This window comes from Ammospiza caudacuta, chromosome Z, assembly GCF_027887145.1.
Source record: "Ammospiza caudacuta isolate bAmmCau1 chromosome Z, bAmmCau1.pri, whole genome shotgun sequence".
NCBI lineage: Eukaryota > Metazoa > Chordata > Aves > Passeriformes > Passerellidae > Ammospiza > Ammospiza caudacuta.
In genome coordinates this window covers 21899232-21918026 of record NC_080632.1, presented here as the reverse complement: position 1 = coordinate 21918026, position 18795 = coordinate 21899232, and the positions used below count along the sequence as shown (strand labels likewise).

General features: G+C 50.3%; 1 protein-coding gene across 1 annotated transcript; it reads right to left on the bottom strand.

Moving 5' to 3' along the window:
* Nucleotides 1–956: 956 nt before the first annotated feature.
* On the bottom strand, nt 957–10443 carry LOC131571608 (serine/threonine-protein kinase PAK 3-like). Its single transcript, XM_058824387.1, has 11 exons — nt 10202–10443; nt 8709–8822; nt 8072–8194; nt 7758–7844; nt 5377–5425; nt 4151–4263; nt 3511–3628; nt 2760–2859; nt 2148–2344; nt 1430–1567; nt 957–1046 (listed from the first exon to the last, which is right to left on the bottom strand). The coding sequence occupies exons 1-11, from the start codon at nt 10441–10443 to the stop codon at nt 957–959; spliced, it is 1371 nt and encodes a 456-aa protein (XP_058680370.1).
* Nucleotides 10444–18795: the final 8352 nt, after the last annotated feature.

Sequence of the window (18795 nt, the reverse complement as noted above, 5' to 3'; positions counted from 1 at the left end):
GGCAGATGGCTGGTGGCTCGCCGCTGCTCTTGAGCAGGTTCCATCTCCCGGCCTGTCCTTCTCAGGGATTGTGGGCTCAGGGAAGTAGGGGCAAACCACAAAAACTGGGAAAGGAAGTCTGTTGAATATTCTGCAACTACAATTTAAATTTAAATGGTTGTCAATTAGACCGTCAGTTACCGCCAAACATCGCAAAGTAAATGATTTTCAAGAATCACTGTATCGAACGTATCTTGAAACGATAAACAGAAATCCATGGGAGAGGTTAAAGTCTAGGGGAAATTCTTCCAGGCCACAGCCCCAGGAAGTGCCCCAGCAGGCCCACAGGCCTCCACAGTGGCTCAGGCAGATCCCAGCTGCACAAGTTTTCACTCCCTCACGTTGGCCTTAGTTCCCGTGGCAGAACTTGCCTTCCCGCTGGACACTCGCCTGCACCTGAGCCCGTGGAGAAGCCCGGCTCCCTCCCCCTCTGCCCACAGCCACAGCAGCATCCCCAGCAGTGACACCACTGCTCTGCTCCACTTTGCCCTACTCTGCTCCTCTAGTCACAGCTGCAAGCCTGTATCTCCTCTAGTCACAGCTGCAAGCCGGTATCTCTACAAGAGGTTATGGCCTGGGGGCAGTGAAGGAAGAAGACCTTCTAACAGGCTTCCAAACCCTGCCACAAACCCCATCCATGGGTCTTCCCACATTGAAGAAACACCTGCCCATTCAGAAGCAAATTTAGAGCTTATTCAGAGGCTGAGAACAAAGGGAAGCTTCCTGCACAGTCAAGGTTTTATTTATGACAGTATTTATTTTGACTACCAGTCTCAACACACTACAACCTATGATCTATAATCTTCAAACTACAAACTACGAGCTATAAACTACAAACTACAAACTACAGACTACAAACTACGAGCTATAAACTACAAACTACAAACTACAAACTACAACAATGGCCTCTTCCAGGGCTAGTATCTCCTGTCGGCCATAAACTGCTGCGTGGCCATGATGAGAGGCGTCAGGTCAGAGGTTGGCTTGGCTGATGTTACGAACGGATGCTGCCCAAAGAGAAAAAGAAAACATGAACTTGACCTTTCCTCACAGGCTGAAACAGGCTTTCTCTGGCTACCAGAAAGATACAGAAAGCAGAAAGGAGGGCATTCTGGGCACCTCTGTCTCCACATCCAGGACCTTGCTACATGAGGCAAACATGGCTCCCAATCCCACAAATCCATGAATCCAGATGAGGAGATTTGGTCTAGGTGACCTTGAAAGGCTCCCTCCAAGGCATCCTAGGCCACGATTCTCCTTTGTTTTCCTTTGCAAGCCCCCAGACTGGAGATACTTAGGAGCGGGGCCCATCAGACGCCTTGGACTTGAGCAGATGAGGAGCCCCTGGCAGCGGGCAGCTGGCGCAGCCTGCAGCCGCTTTGCCTTTTACCTGCAGCAGTTCCTGGGCAGACCAGCGCCTGTCCTCGTCCCTCTCCAGGCAGCAGTGCAGAAAGTCTCGCAACCACGCCGACTGTTGCCTGGGCTTCTGCAGCTTCGGCCTGCCCCCGCTGCTGATCAGCTCTTGAACCTAGAGAAGAAGGAAATGCCACACTCTACCTGTCTCCTTCGCACCCCAAACTGCTCACACACACCCCACTGGACAGCCTCCACTCTCCAGTGGCACTTCACTCCCTGCTAGATCCTGGGAGATACATTTCCAGCCCCTGCTGAGAGGACCCAAAGCAGCCCTAGCCAGTCCAATATGCAAAGGCTCTTGCCTTCACCCCTGATTTCACTGGCTGATGCAATTAAGAGCAACTCCATCAGCAAAAGCACACTTGGCTTCTCTGAGAACTGACACCAGCTCTACAGGCGATTTGGAGGATGAACTTTGGTCTAACTCTACTGTTTCCAAGGATTATTCCATACAATGCAGCTCAGCACGGCTCACTGCTCCCTTAGGCAAAGCTTCCGTCAAGCAAAAGGCATCACGATTCTTTGTGCTGTTCCTGCACTGAACTGGCAGAGGGGATGATCTGGACAAGGAGCACGAGACACTGTGCAGCCTGGAACCTCTCATCTCAAGGTGTTAGCAAGCTTGCCAGGCAGAGGCATGGGAGCAGATTTTGTTTGGGTGACAGCAGAATCTGAGAGCAGTTGCAGCGCACCGTGCGGGAGGTTTCATTCCAGTAAGGAGGCGCCCCTTCCACCATCTCGATCGCCACAATGCCAAAGGACCAGATGTCCACTTTGGGGCCATAGAGCTTCCTGGTGAAGATTTCAGGCGCCATCCAGTAAGTGGTCCCGACAGCTGATCTCCGTTTGTTCTGCTCAGCGGTGAGCTCAGCAGCAAGGCCAAAATCAGCTGAGGAGAAAAAAGGAGGCAGCGTGAGTGAGGAAAGCAAACAAAAGGAGTCCCCACTGTACCCATGTCCAAGAAGGCAGCGTGGAACCCAGCTGCCATAAAGGGGCCATGCTGCCATTCCTTGGGCCTGCAGCAAAAGAAATGCAGAACTGGCCACTTAGCAAAAGCCCCCAGTTTCAGACAGTGGCTTTTAGTGCCCTGAAGCTATTAGACTGTGAGTGCCTTGCTTGGGAAGGGACACATCCACAAGCCAAAGGCACTCCTGAGCCCTTGTTCCCAGCAACACCTCCCTGCACCTTGTGGCTGTGCTCTGCGCTTGCAGCAGGGCAGCCTGCGCTGCAAGGGAACCGGCAGTCACCCAAAGGCAGCCCCACACCACAGCCTGCCACGGCGGAGCCTGGTCAGCAACACCCACCCAACTTGACAGATCCGTCCAGACTCAGGAGAATGTTGCGGCTTTTGACGTCCCGGTGGATCACTTGCTTGGAGTGAAGGAAATCCAGGCCTTGCAGGCACTGAGAGAGGAAAAAGAAACACCAGCCTAAGTGGATTTCATCCCACAAGCAGGGAAGTGGCACATCTGCAACACTGCCACATTCCTGGGCCACGCTGAGCCATGGCAGGACAGGCTGCTGGCAAGGGCAAGAGCTTGCTGCTCCAACACGAGGACAGCAGTGCCTTTCTAAGTGAGGGTGCGTTTGCTTCTGAAAGAGAAAGGGCAATTGTTCCTCCGGCCGTGCCCTGCAACCACAGACTGACGGAGCACTGCTGCAGTGGCTGTGCTCTCTCCAGTCAGGCAACAGTGGATGCTTTTGCAAACACCACTTTGGGTGCAAGGCTCTCCTTTGAGGCTCAGCTCTCTGAGAGTCCTGCAAGTATCTCTTTGTCTTTGCCACTTGCTTGACATTGCACCACCAGCACTTTTGCCCTTCAGGGATGCAGGAATGCAGCTCACACAGGCTCCAGGCAAGTGTTTAGAGAGGCAAACACAAACACACTAGAAGAAGGGCAGGGACACTGGCAGGCACTTCAGGTGCTCTTACTACTGCCAGTCATAAGAGAAAGGCAGCAAGGAGGCTCAGGAGATGAAATCTCTCCTCTCCTTACCACTTGTTTGGAAGGACCATCGCGACCAAGCCATGGGAAGCACAAGCACCGTGCCTTACCTCCCGAGAGACAGCTGCTATCTCTCCTTCTGCCAGATGAGTCTCCCTGATGACATCGTGTAAGGAACCTCCGTCCATGTATTCCATCACCAGCCAGAGTTCCTCGTCCAGCAGGTAGCTGAAAGGAGGAAACAACAGCCTGGAGATGAATGTGCGCACTCACACCACCTGATGCATTCTCGTTTCTGTGTCTCTCTCAGAGGAAGACAGGAGGAAGTGAGGAGTCATTCACTATGCTCTACAGGCCTTGAACTCTGGGCAGTCTAAAAGACTGCTTGGTATCCACACCAACGCAACAGGCCAAGGGAAATACAATCTACAGTGCTTTGTCAGCACTTCAGACGCATGGGGGAAAAATCAAACCCCAAACCAAATAAAACCATGGGGAGAGAGCACAGGAACTTTGAGGCTGTTGGCTCGGTAAGATAGAGCCGAGTCTGGCCTTTGAAGGCGCCCTTCAAACTCGGTATGCCAGGAATGATTAACACAGCCCCAATGCAATCTCCTCCCAAGACGCTGTAGATCAGCCCAGAAACAGGAATGAACAGCTCCATCCTCTGCCAGCCACCAAAGGAGTGGCGGAACCTCTGGCTTGCAGGATGTGAATGACCTCTCGCGGCAGAACAGCAGAACCACTCACCTGTCTACATAGTTGACAAGGTTGGCATGCTTATTGCCACGCATGACCTGGATTTCATTCAGGCACAGTTCGCTGCCGCTCTCTTGCAAGAGACTGATTTTCTTTATGGCCACCTAAAACGACATAGAAAGCCATGAACCAAAGAAGTCTGTGGCACAGGACCACAAAGGCAACATGGAGACAGTGATTATGGGATGATAGTGCTGGGCTGGGCCAAGCTGCCTTGTGACAGGACATCAGAGCGCCTGCTTGGGCACTTCCCAAGACACGGAGCCACATATCCTTTGCCTTGGAAACCTGGGAGAAACACGCTCTAAGCTCTCCACCTCCAAGCTCTAACAACCCTCACTCTGCCCCAGGGCCAGTCTTCTCCCAAGGTATTACTTTATCATCCCCATGCTCATTCACACACCTCTTGCAAGCAGGAAGCCATTTTGTGCTGGTAGAAATGGAGCAAAACTGCTGGGAAACCTTTGGCACTTCTAGGGTGTTTGGTCATTCCTGCAGCAACCACTGGCATTCTCTATTGCACAACAACAAACCCAGCTCTTACAGACACGACAGAAAAAATGCCGTCCATAAAACATTCTGAGGCTTCTTCCCTTTAAGAAATACACCCCTACATACTTCACGGAAAAAATGCCTCCAAAAAGGACAATCCTAGCACTTCCTCACTTCAGGAACTTTTATTTTGCTCCACTAAAATATTTTCCTTCACACCACTGACATTTGCAATTACTGCCTGACTGCCAAAAGACATAACTCCTGCCTTGATCTCCTAGGCGTATACACCAGGCTCTGAGCAGGGCTTGGGCCCTTGAGAGACTCCTTGCAGACCACTCTCTCTGAGCACACTTCCAAGGGCAGCACTGCAGGTGCCTACAGAAGGACCAGCACCATTCCCATGTACTTGCTGACAGCCAGAAATGAGAACTCAGCAACCCTGCAGCCCCAAAGAGCAGTGCCATGCTCTGAGACGCCAGCTGGGCACTAAGACCCAGGCAGCGTGTCCTCCTCTGACAGATACCGCCTGGCCTCCTTGCATTCCCTGGGGCAGCTGAGGAGGACAAAATCTGTCCCCGCTGCATTTGGCAGGCGGACACTGCTCTGCACTTCATTTCCCTTTGCAGCAAAGCTCTACTGGCCACCCAAAGCTCAGCCACAGCTCACAGCCGAGGGGAGGGCACTCGAGAGCTGCAGAAGCTGCAGCGCTGCTTGACGCTTACCTCTTCTCCTGTGGCAGTCTCCACTGCCATGCACACCAGGCCAAAACCCCTAGAAACAAAACAGCAGCAGAGAAAGAAGAAGACCTTTAGTCCCTGCAAGGGCAAGACACTGCAGTCCAATGGGAAAAAAGCCCGTGGGCAAACAGTAAATGGAACAGGACCGATTCTCGTCTTGATGTTTTCCCCCTTTTCTCTTTCTGTATCTGTACATGTGTGGGTTTTTTCCAGGAACTTGCTGGTTGGGCCTTCTCCCACCTCTCCTTGGAGTCTGTCTGCCAAACTCAAGCACCACCACTCAGGCCTCCTGAGAAGCCTGAAGCCATGTAACAGCCATGGAGGAAAGCCTCTAGACACAGATTCCTTCTTCAGCTTGCAAGCAATTTAGTGTCCAGCAACAGCCAGAGCAGGCAAAGGCTTCCATTGCTGCACACACAAATGGAGAAGTCCTCAAAACACAGCATCCCTGGACAGCTGTGTTCTGGGTCCAGAGCATTTGGCAGCTGCTTCTCTTCAATGCATCAGACACAGGGAGGACTCGACTTTTCTGCAGACTTCTTGTACATTTGGCTTCTCACAGAGGAAATGTTGCAAATCAGTCCCATTTCCAGGCAGCAGAGCCGGCTTTCAAAGGGAACAGCTTGGTGGATTCTTTGCAGGAAAGGCCTCAACCCAACAGGATCCACCAGGGGTCTGCCATCAGCCAGATGATGCCTTTTCCTCTGGAGTGCGTTGGCACTGGGCATTGCCCTGAAGCTTTGTCTTTTGCCACCTCAGCTACAAAAGACAGCTGCTTCTTTCATTTCGGCTTTTGCCTTGTAGACTAGGCGGTGGCCATCCTGACCACTGAACCCTGTTTTCAGCAAACTACTGGAAAGAAATGTTACCGAGAGCTGTTCCCTGACAGCTGTCAGCTGCTAACTTGACCTTTGAGGCAACAAAGTTTCTCCTCTTTTCATGCCCACGCATTCTGTGTTCTTTTGAGACATGCAAAAACGATTTCTCCTGGGAAAAGCGACAAACAGGTGCAACACACTTGAGGGGCAGGAGATCTGCCAGGTGCTGCTCTTTGCTGCAGAAAAGACATTGCCAGCATCCAGGTGTCTTTGCCATGCCTTCGAACCACAGCTATAAATGCTGACCCGTACTGAGAGATCATCAGGCATCATCTTAACGCAGTGTCTGAACAGCTTTGGAGCTTGCCTGACGTCGCTCTGGGCAGATGTGACACCAGCAAAATGCACAGGCCCTCCCTTTGAAGAAGGAGCTGTGGCTGCACTCACCCTTTGCCAATAGTTTCCAGTTCTGTGTAGACAGCCTCAGGATCTCCCTCGCTCACCAGCATCTCTGTAAAAACCCAAGGAAAGATGCTCACTTCAAAAGAGATCCCACCCTGCAGCAGATCAGAAAGGCAGCCCCACTCTCTGCCACACTGGGCCCTTTCAACTCAGGCAGTCGGGAAGCAACAACACCACCGCACCGCCACCACCTCAAAAACAACAGCAGCAAGACAAGCAGCCCTGCAGCACAGATGGCCTGCACCAAACTAAAAGGCTAAACTAAAACCTAAGCACATGCAGAAACAGTCAGAGCAGACGGGGATCACAAACCTGTAACCAAGAGAAGTGATTGTTGTCTGGAAACATTAAGGGCAGCAGGAAAAACAAAACCTTGCTGTTCTTGGCAACCAACACTCTGTGACATTCAGCCAAACCTTGAATCCTTGCAAACATCAAAGGCATCTTGGCTCCTGGCATCATTGTTCTCAACAGCTGCCCTTTGCAGCACAGCAAGAATATTGCAAAGTGCTTCCAGCAGAAGCGCAATCTCCAGCTTTAAGCAGGACAATTTTGCCTAAACAATGGTCTTCTGCCTTTCAGGAGCAGGAGCTCATGTTCCAACCTACTGTGATGGGCCTTAGGAATGAGGTGCCTCAGCCCTTAGGACAGGCTGAGTTCTGAACATGACCTTGGCCGTGCCCCACAGGAGCTCCTTGAGGCCTGAGACTCACTGGCTGGGTCACGGCCTCCTGCTCAGCCAGAAACAACCTCTGGTTTGCCTTTTGCCTCCAGGGAAGCTCAGGCAAAGCCTAGCCAGGCTGAGCTGCTCTCAGAGGCAGGAGCAACAGCCCGGTGACCCCTCACCACCTCAAAGCACAACAACAGGTCCTGTGTGGAGGCCTCAGCACCTGGCGCTCAGCTGAGGAGGAACAGGAGCTGGCACAGCTCATGCCGACACACACGCACACACAGGGCACTGCTCCAGCAGACAAGGATCACAAAGGACCTACTCAGCATGGCCAGGCACTTGTCCTCTGTCCTCTCTCCCAGCTGCTCTCTGCTGCCAGAGGAGCTACTCGTGCTCCAGATGCACGAGCTGCTCACGCTTGACTTGCCAGCTTGGGGACTGGAGGCTCCTTCAGAGCCTTCTGCTGCAGCTCCTGCAGGTGCCAGGACAGAGGAGGTGGAGCTCTGGGACAAGAAATGAATGAGGGTCACAAATGTGCCTGGCAGAGATGCCCCTCCCATCCCATTTCAAATGCAAGCCCCTAGGAAGATGCTGCTGGCCACATCCAGGGCTCTTCACCTCTCAGCTTTTGCAGCCCGCTTCTCCAGCTCAAGGCCCAGAATCCAAAGGCTGCTTTTACACCACGCACAAAATGACACCACAGACACTGCTAACCAAAGCAGGCACTTACTGATGATCTTTGCTCTGGCCCTGGGCTGACAGCAGGGGCAGGTTCATCGGCACCTTCCTCCTCTTTAGCCTCTTCCTCGGGTACAGAGGCAACCAGAGCAGGTGCTGACGCTGCCCTTCTGCTCTGTGGACACACAGCAGCATGAGGGACAGGAAAGAACCTGTCCTTCACAACCTTACCTATATTCAGCTACAGGCCCCGCTGCATCTCAGCTGATCCTTTAGCTACTGACAGCTGCTCTCTGTGCAGGGCCAGGTCCCTCCTGGGGACAGTGTCTCCAAATATCCTGCAAGCTTCTGAACTGCACCTTTGCACTGCTCTCTTCACTGGGGACAGGGAGCCTGCACAGCCACTGGGCACCAAGGGCCTCACTTGTACCCCAGGAGCATCCAAAGACATCCTAATGCTACCTCTTTTCTCTTGCTAAGAAAAAATCACAGCCCCTTTCAGAACAGTAGGAAGGTGATGCCTGAACATCCAAGTTCCACGCCCCTTTTCCAGGCCTCACAGCCTGGGGGAAGGGCAGGCAAGATTCCAGCCCTCAGCATCTTCAGCCAGGCACGGGAGGTGCTGTCTGATCAGAAACTTGCAGCTATGCTTTGCTCCAGCCACAGGAATACCCAGAGCTGCCACTTACTGATGCTGGATGCTCAGGCCCTGCAGGGGCACTTTGCTGGGCATCTTCCTCCCCTTTGGCCTCTTCTTCAGGAAGACACGCAGCCACAGGAGGCTCCGAGGTTCCTTTTGGGCTCTGCAGACAGACAGCACTGTCAGGGACACGTAACCTTCTTTATATTCAGCTCCAGAGCCAGATGCACTAAGGAGAAAGCATCTGCAGAGAAATGGGATTCTAAGGTGCTCAAACTCAAGTAAAACGGGCCAGTTTGATGGGACTGCACTCTCTTGTACAGGAGAAATTCCATCATGGCTTAAAGCACCCAGCAGCCCCACTTTCAGCTGCTTAAAAGCTCTGGAAAGGAACTGGAGAAAACAGCCTGGGCTTCTCCAGCTCCTGCTGCTGCCTAGGCTGCAAAGGGCCTGGACTGTACTTTCATTCATCCAGCCAGGCTGGCACTGGACTGCAACAGGCCCAGCTCACAGCTTGCTCCACAAGTGTCAAATGCCACCAACGCCAGAGGCTCCTTTGCCACTCACCCAAAGACCGGATTCTCTCCAGGCAAGGCTGATGTGACCTGCAACACACAAGGGAAAAAGAACCAGATGCTGTAAGAAAACTGCCTGTGCTGGCCAAGCCCACCAAAAAGTCAACCCAAAGACAGAGCATTCTGCTTTCACTGCATCACTCCAGCAGCATCCCTTGTGGCACACAGCAAGCAAGACAACAGCAGCACAAAATACTGCCTGGTGTCTACCTTTTGTCCTCTTTGGCCACTCAACCCACAGAAACCTGAGACTGAGAAAATCTCCAAGTGGTTCTCTAACAGTCATTGCTTCTGCCCCACCCCAGCCTGCAGCAGCTACAGCTCCTCTCTTTCCTGTACTTCAATTTTCTCAAGACATTGCATGCAGCAATTGCCATGAGCTTACTGAAAACCTTTCCCCAGGGAGGCTTCACCCCTGTCCCCCTGAGCCATGGTGGCTGTTCTATGGTGACACAGCAGTGGAACAGCTCCTGTGTCTGGGAGCATACAAGAACTCCTCTAAAATGTCTATCTCAGAGGCCTTTTCCAAGCGCGTTCTGTAATTTCATCACAGAACAAACGGCTCTTTTAGCGTGCAGGAAGCGTCAAGTTCCACAGGCACATGCTGGGATGAGGGAATGCAGACAAGAAGACTTGAACTGAGGGACTTCCCCTCAGTCCTGGAGAGCAGCGCACAGCTTTTACAAGGACTCCTGCCAAGCTCTCCCAGTCTTCCCATCCTGGAAGTTGTCTTGCTGGAGCCACCAAACTGAGGAGACTCCAGACTCCATTGCCACGGCAGGAGCGGAACCCCTGCAGGCTACATTACAAATGCTGCCCACGCCCCACTGGCGAGAGACACCCCCTTCTTAGCTGGAGCTCGGGGCAGGGGCATTATCCAGCTGAAGGCCTCTTTGTGGCATTTGGGTTTCCATATGCTGCACTGAACAAAAACGTCTACTTACGTGCCAGGTGGGTGAAAAAGTACCCGGAATAAGCCACAGTAAAGGCCGTGAAAGCTGCAGCACACACTCCCTCCATGGCTTGAGCGGCGCCGGTCAAGTCTGCACCAGACAAGACCTGTAGGAAGAAAAGAAAAATATTCAGAGTCGTGCTGGCAGAGACCTCGTCGATGAGCAGGTTCCCCTGCAGTGAGCGTGCACAGAGCTGCTCTGCACACTGAGCCCTTCCGGGCCTCGGCACAGCAACTCTGCCTGACAACGCTGCCATGCGGCCGCTGACATCACAATAGCAGTGCCCTGGGCTGCTTTGTGAGTTCATGCACAGAACCACACCTTCTCTACAGAGAATGCCAAAAAAACCCTGCAGAGTTCTCCTCTGCTACAAAGCAACACAAAAAGCCCTCCCGGTCCATAACCTCTTGCTCAAGGCATCTAAAATTAAAATCACACTAAGCCCCTCTAGCCCACACTGAGAAGACGAGCACCGAGAAGGGACCAGGATGTGAGGAACCCCATTACTGCTCTTTGGCCATTATTGCTTCTGAGCAAAACCCAGAAGGCTTCTTCCAGCTGGACCTTCCTTAGTTCTAGAAAGCAGGAGAAGCACTACTTCAATTACATTTAGAGGTCTCTCCCAGGTGCAGTGTTGAAGCCGGTTTGAAAAATTCAGGAGACTTCCACTTGAGGCAATATGAAAACCCTTGTATTTAGTGTGAGTCAGAACACCCACCCATGATCCTCTTGTTCAATTATTCAAATGATTACTAGAAAGTTCTGATTTCTCTGCATTACCATTGGATAATTATTACTGCATTACTTGTAAAATTTCAAACCATTCCTTCTTGTTGGATCCATTCTTCAAAGCCCACCTTAACCCCTCCCCTTCTGAAAATGTATAAGTATTGCTGCAGACCCTAGACCCCGGCTTTTTCTGCTTCGTTCTTTGTACTGTGCACACTGTTTAGTTTGTTGTTGTGCTAGTACAATTAAGGTGCTTTTGTGAACAACTGGATCAAGCAGTCTTGCTCATCAAAGTCACCAGGGCCGTTTCTCAGGAAAGCCACTGGCCAACTACCCAGGAAAGGACCAGAGGGCTTCAGTACAGAGGCAAGGCCATGCATCTTTCAGCACTATTTATTCAAAGCATTTTACACCACAGCCATGGGTGTGGTTTCAGCAGGGAAATGCCATGGCACAAAATGCAAGGAGGATCCTTCTCTCTGACTCACTCCAGCAGAGAGGCCTTGGCACCAACGCAGCACCACCATGTTTTCCCCCCACTTTTGTCCTTCAACAGTAAATTTTAGGACACGGGGCTCAGATGGGTGGCACTGAAGTGACAGCTCTGACACACAGCTGAAACCATCAGGGCCAGGGTGGCATGTGGGACTGCTTTTCTGCTCCAGCAGAACAAGGCAACCCAGAGTGGTGACACTGATACCAAGTGAGTTCAGCCAAGCCCAAAGGGAGTCCAGCCAAGCCAAGCGCAGCCCAGCAGGGTGGCAGGAAGAGGCAGCGAAGCGGCAGATCCCATTCCCACACACAAGCCCAGCGTGGCAGACTCATGGCAGCAGCAGTGCCAAACAGAGCTCCGCAGGGAGAGAGAGACACCCATCACCATCGCCACTGCCACCACCACTGCCACAGAGAGGGAGCAGCAAGCTGCCACTGCAGCTCCAGAGCTGCTCCAGGCAGCACCAGCAGCTCCAATCTACCATCGGAACCATTCTGGAAGCCCTGGCCATCCTGTCTTTGCTCCAGGGGCCCCATGTGACACTTCACCTTGCTTGGTTAAGCCATTACCTCTTTTGCACAATTTTCTTCTTCTTCTTCTTGTGTACTGCTCTTTTTTTTTTCTCCTCACTACATTGTAACTCTAACAATCTCAGATTCTCACAGATTGTTTTTTCCATTGTCCCCCTCCATTGTCATGGAGAAGGTGAGAGAGGACTGGCTTGACAAGGACTACCTCAAGAAGAGGACAAAGAAAGGAGGGAAGGCCTTAGAAAGGAAAAACAACCCTCATGCTGCCTCTTTTAGAAGGAGTAAAAGTGAAAGTTTCTTAATATCCCTCCGCAAATCTCTGGAGTCCTGACAGCCAAGAAGCACAGAAACCTGGAAACCTTGTTGTGAGACACTAGAGGACATTGCTGCCTCAAAACCTTTCGGGCGCTTGTAGGTGGGGAAAGGGGCAGATCAAGCCTTGCTCTGCTGAGGCGATGCCCTACTCTGCACGCCCCACACCCCCAGGCCCCCATCCCAGCCCAGCTGTGGCCGCTGATCCCTGGCACACCGGAGACAATGCTCCACACCTGTGTCTGGAGCCCCTAACCCAACTCCTAAATGGCCAGGAGAGTGGGAGCCCCATGTGGGGCAAGGCCCCAGGAAAGCCAAAGGCTATTTACCTCGGGATGTGCGGCCACCACATCTCTTGACACTACCTCCTCTTGGAATTTCTATCAGCTGAACAGCACTGGAACCTCGAGTGGTAGCTCTGTTGGTTCTTTTTGGTCATTTTCTCTTTCTTCTCCCAGTTCCATCCTCTCAGATTTTTGAGAAATTTAAAATCTAACAGACTTGGAGTTTGTTAAGTTGAATGGGCTAAGTTAATGCTTCAGGGAATGCTTTATATTGATTAAATCTTGATCAAAATTTTTTTTTGCCTTTAAAGTTCTCTGATTTTCAAAAGTTGCCAGGGAAGGGTTTTCTGTTGTTCCAACCCCTTGAGAACATCGCTTCAGTATCTATCCTGCTTTTCTAGCTCAGAATACATGAACAAGTTTAAGTCCTCTTAAAGCCTCTCATAGAGCAACGTTTTGGGGCCTTTCACCTTAATTGGCACAGCAAGCAGGGTACTCTTGAGGTGACATGGGCCTTTTCCATACAGCAGGAACTGCTCGTGACATAATAAAGGAGAAATAAGTTTTCAGTCAACGCTGCTATTTTCTGGCAGAAAAGTAATGGAATCCCTCCCAGAAACTGATCTGAACTCTTCTCCACTGACAGACTTGCTAAAAGCTTCAATAGAAAGCTTGTCCAGCCCTAAAGAGAGACGGTGACTGAGGGAAACTGGCACCATCCAAAGTTACTTGTGCAGCAAATATGACCTTTGGTAGAAGAAAATTAAACATTCCCAGGAAAGGACCATGCCTGGTACCCATAGGCATGGAGGTTTGACTCAGAGAGCTGAATGTTGCCCACAGCTAGAAAAGGAGCTGAACCAGTTGCAAATTGCCTCAGGGCCTGAAACAACAGCCGGCCTCAGGCCCGAGCAGCAACTGAATGCCGGGATGAAGGCAGCCCCCAAAACATGAGAAACCACTGAAACACGCTGGTGCAAAGCCAAAGAGCTTTAGAGCTGCAATTTAACACTGCCGGGGAAGGCCTGGAAGCAGCGTCTTCCACACGCCAGCAACAGCCGGGCCGCCCTGCCTGCAAGGCCAGCCCCGCACCCCCGGGCAGGCCTTTAACGCCTCAGAGTCCAAGCCCGGCCCTCAGCCTCAACTGCGCCCGCCCCTCACAAACACAGAGGCGGGACGGCCCCAAGGGCATGTCACCTTCCTCTGCTCCCTGCAGGACGCGTTCCACTCTGCACAGCCAATCTTCTTCCCTCCTCCTCCTCATCCCAACCCTGCCCGCGGATAAAGAAGGAATTCGCTTTTCAGGAGGCCGTGTCCGGTAGTGGTACCTCAGTCTGCGACAGAAGTGGTTGAATCACACGGGAAAATTAGCGATGATCCCAAAGAAAGTGAAATGGAGAGTGTTTTGAGAATTTCGCTATTGGGAGGAATGAAATAAATCTTTTGGAGAAGGGCAACAACCTGTGGTTTGCAAAGTTTGGACCCCGTGGGGAGGGGAGAACCTGCAAGCAATGCATGAGAAACAGCTGACGTCCCATTCACCTCCTTCTGTGTTATTGATCAAATTTATGGATGAAGGCTGAGAAAACAAAATCTCAGCACCACCTCCACAAAGTGAGTTGGGAGAGGGTGGGTGGTGAATTCAAATATCCCTAGACGCTCTCTGGAAAGAAAATGGGGAAGAAATGGAGACTCAGTTTCCCTGGATTCTCAATGAAGCTTTGCAAACTGCTCCTTCTGTGCCTCCTCCTGGCGGCCGTGGGCATTGAGCCTTGTCTGCCACCAGCGGCTGGAGGCCGAAATGCTGCTGGCTAGAGAATCTGTAACCTTTAGGAGCAAATGCTTTCATCAAGGTGCAAGTTTGTTGTTTTGGTCTCGCTAATGTGATAAATGGATGTGATTTTGCTAACAAAATTGCAAAAAGTATATCAATAGTTTTGGAAAATAATGGGGAAAAGTATATGTGATCAGTATTATGGAGCAGATGGGTTTTTTGAGCTGATACATCTACAAGGAGACAGGATAGAGGGATTGGATTTGACCTTGGGAATGGACTAGGTCAGGAACTGACTCCCAAACCAAAATTGGCAGCAACTGAAGTTAAGGCAACTCCCTGTGCAGGACCAGCTTTGGATATGAATAAAGTGGGGGCAATTCCAGATGGGGAGTCTAAAATAGTGGTCTTATCTATGAAATAAATAAGGGTTAATTGGAACATAATGCTTACTTCTATAACACCAAGCTTAATCTGCATGCACCACCTGCCAGGTTATCCAGAGGACATGTGAGGAAGACCTTCAGCCTTCCTCCAAGAAGACCCCAAAGAGACCAGAAGACCCCATGGCAACACTGGGAGCATGCGCTGTGCAGGAGAGTGACACAGATTGCAAGAATGGAAAATAGGAGGAGATTTATGGGAAACTACTGATGAATATGTATTAGCATACTGTATGTAAGTTGTGTCTGGATCCTTTTGCCTTCGTACGTGAGGCAGGGTGGGAAACCCTCCCCGTAGCCCGATCAATCGGTTTTTGCTTATGCTTTGTCCGAAGCACTACCAAATTTCTGTAACGACTGAATTTTACCTGATTGTATTATTTCATCTCAGTTAAAATTGCTGACCTCAATGAAAACTGCTGCTAAATTTTAAGTATGTGGTTTATGGAATTGGACATATGAGACCTCATTCTTAACACTAATAACCCTGAATGTTCAAGTGTATCCTCACCAGTCAGGAGACTGGGTGTATGTCCAGACCTGGAATCAAGAGCCACTTAAGCAGAGGTGGAGAGGACTTTTGATCCCATGGCTGTGAGCTTTACAGCGGGAGACTCCTAAATGATGTGATTCAAGTTAGGTCTGGACACACGGAACTGTATTGGACAGTACAGGAAATGTGACCCCGCTGCAGATAAAGCTGCAATGCAACATGTCTAAAGTGAAAAACATCAAATGGTTTATCTTTCTGCTCATTTCCAGAGCAATGTCCCTAGTATGGCAGCATGGCTGTTTGTTTCTGAATCAGTCAACCATCCTAGCAGGACCTTGTACCTAATGACTACAACAGCAAGTGTGGCTTTGAGTGCCAGAGGGTGGAAGAGACCAAGAAAGAAAAGAGAGCCATGTCCTTCTCCCTAAGGACCTCTCTTAACATCACATACACAGAAAAAATCCTACCTGACCCTTGGAAAAGAAAGTTGCGTTTCTAGACTTCAGTCCAAATTTGCAAACTGGAATGGAACAGAATGTGTAGATCCAACAAAAAACCCAAGTTACCTAAATCTGAAAAGGTCTCAGAAGGACGGTTGCCTACTTCAGCTCAAGTTTGCCTACATGGTGCTAAGAACCCTCATCAGTATTGAAAAGGTACTGGAAAATTAAAATAAGATAACTCTTGCCAAATAAAGGTTTTTCGTGATTGCCACTTTGTTGAGGTCTTCTAAGTTTCTTTTTACAGACTTTTACTGTTGGTTTGATTAAAGCATCACCAAAACTTTCTCAGGCAGAGAACACAAAAGAATGCCAAGTGGATAGTTCCTCTGTTTGAAGTAGGTCCAAGTGGGACTGAGTTTTCTTCTTCGAGAGCTGTTTCATGGAAAGATGAAGTGGTGACAGGACTGAAGAAGTGCTGTTCTTCGCTGCATTGAGTGTTTACATGTCTTTATCTTGCTAAGTTGTAAGACATTCACGTTCATATGTTTTATAGAAGTTTGTTGCGCGTAATAGTGAGAAATTTCTGTATTTTCTCTCTGGTAGCCACAGTGGGTGGGGAAGATTCCTCCCTAAACTTATCTTAGGAAAGTTTTTAGACCTCTTGCCATCTCCTCAGAGCAAAACAGAAAATCACTCCAGCAGGGCAAGTATGTGTAGTAATGGTAGGCGATGTGTAGAGCATGATTGTGCAGAAGAAAGGCATGTGGAACTGTTGGTGGTCCCTGGAAGCAGGGAGAAAAGGGGCTGACAGAGGAGCAGAGGTGGCAGCTGCAAAGCTCTCTCCAGCTGTAGATAAAGAAGGCAGAAGTGGTTAAGCTGACTGAAGAGAAGAAGGAAGATTTTGGGTTTGAGAAGCACCGAAGGGTTAGATAAAGTCAGGAAAGGTATTTGGTCTGAACCCAGTACCTTGAGTGAAATGATATGCTGAGGAGGTTGGAGCCTCTTGAGTTTTGTGATGTCTTTGATCCCCCACCCCGAGGCAATCCAGCCTGTTACGACTATGAAGTCATTTCATATGACCTTCCTGAGAAAGGCTGCTGTGCTGTCATTTTCTGAAACACAGTGAGAGGATCTCTCTCTGGGTGCCTGTTCCCTTCTCTGGCCCACATGACAGCCAAAGTGAGTCCATTGCCAGCGGGAGGGGTGTGCAAATGGAGGATGTCCTGGGGACAGCTGGCCAGCATGCAGCACTGCTATTGGGATGCCAAAATTCTGGTGGGGAGAAAGCTTCTTGTGTCTCATTTGCAAGCTGAGCTTCCTATCCCCTTTCAAACCCTTTCACAGTCTAGTGCTCTGTCAACACTACCTGAGTTCCATGATGGGAATTGTCAAGTCCTTTCAAAGAAGCCTTGCCGGAAAGAGAACAGGTCTGGCTTGCAGAGCATTGCTCTGTAGGCCTTAGGAAGTCGCTTTGCCAGCCCTTACCCACCTACTGCTCAAAAAACACATGTGAAAGACTGAAGCTTTGCCAGCTGGGACAGTGGCCCAAAGAGAAGGCGGTTAGGGGCAAAAGAATGAGAATTATTTTGGTGTTGGCACGTCAGGTACCAGGTGGGTGAAAAAAAAGCCCTCTGTGAATAGCTTAGCGGACAATCCGGGAGGGGAAGGTGCAAAGAAAGGAAGAGGTAGAAACATCAAAGGAATGAGAGGACTATGTACAGAAGTTGAAGGTAGCAAAAAGAAAACAAAAAAGAGTAATTGGATAAAATACGGAAAAAATTAAGCAAGTCTTCTCCTGGTGCTGGATGGTGCACTGGGGAATAGTGTCGGCAGATTTGGGTGCCCATCCCAAAGCCATCACCTGTTTTCCCTCTGCCCTGATGGGTCCAGGCAGGCTGTTGATCTGCATGGCCACTCCCAGTCAGCCCTCGAGTCCTCTGCTCTCCATGATAAGCTCACCATAAGCTGTCTGGCTGTCACCCGTTGTGGCTTCTCTTCTCCTGAGGCTTGGTGTTGGTGGTTGATTGTCTGATGTGTGGCTGTGTGGTCAGTTCTTGGCCCGTGCCCTCCAGAACAAACCCCCACAACTGCCCATTTTTTTGTTTTATTTAAAATTCAAAGTATAACAATCATAGTAAAAATAATAATCTTCTCTTAACTAAAACCAATACAATATTTAATAGACTTTACCTAAACTTGAGAATTAAAATAAACAGGTGGGTTCGTATTGCAGAGCATAACCAAGCAATACGTCAATACAATTTTCATTCCCCCTCGCTTCTCAGGGCCTGAGTGCTGGGCGCCTTCCCACCACTTCATTCCCCCTCACTTAGCCACAAAACAAAAGAGAACACAAAATCAAAAGGACTTGTAGTGGCACCATTCCCTGGTGCCCTTCAGCAAACGCACAAGTCAAAAGAAAAGGTTTCATGGGGGACTAGACCGGGGGGGGACCTTCTGGTGGGGCAGGGCACAGGACTCCTTGTGGGGGCAACAGAGTCGGTCCTCCAGCTGTTTTATTGTCAGCTTTTCCTGTAGGTTTGATCCCTGAAACATGTATTACAACAAAAATGGGGGACTGCTAATACAAGAGGAAAGCAGGGGCAGGATTGAGGGCTCTCAGAAAGTGGGTTAGGGTAGAATCCAGGACACCATGGCCGGTGCCGTCCTGGCAAGGAGACAGAAAAGGAGGGGAGATGGCAGATGGCTGGTGGCTCGCCGCTGCTCTTGAGCAGGTTCCATCTCCCGGCCTGTCCTTCTCAGGGATTGTGGGCTCAGGGAAGTAGGGGCAAACCACAAAAACTGGGAAAGGAAGTCTGTTGAATATTCTGCAACTACAATTTAAATTTAAATGGTTGTCAATTAGACCGTCAGTTACCGCCAAACATCGCAAAGTAAATGATTTTCAAGAATCACTGTATCGAACGTATCTTGAAACGATAAACAGAAATCCATGGGAGAGGTTAAAGTCTAGGGGAAATTCTTCCAGGCCACAGCCCCAGGAAGTGCCCCAGCAGGCCCACAGGCCTCCACAGTGGCTCAGGCAGATCCCAGCTGCACAAGTTTTCACTCCCTCACGTTGGCCTTAGTTCCCGTGGCAGAACTTG

What these genes read in the sequence shown, in the direction of transcription:
- LOC131571608 (XM_058824387.1), bottom strand. Translation starts at nt 10,443, where the DNA reads ATGGCAGCGTTGTCAGGCAGAGTTGCTGTGCCGAGGCCCGGAAGGGCT. An exon ending in GGCCAGAGCAAAGATCATCA is followed by an intron (nt 7,845 to 8,071) that starts GTAAGTGCCTGC and finishes TTCTTGTCCCAG; the next exon opens with AGCTCCACCTCCTCTGTCCT. An exon ending in TAGCAGCTGTCTCTCGGGAG is followed by an intron (nt 2,860 to 3,510) that starts GTAAGGCACGGT and finishes TTCCTCTCTCAG; the next exon opens with TGCCTGCAAGGCCTGGATTT.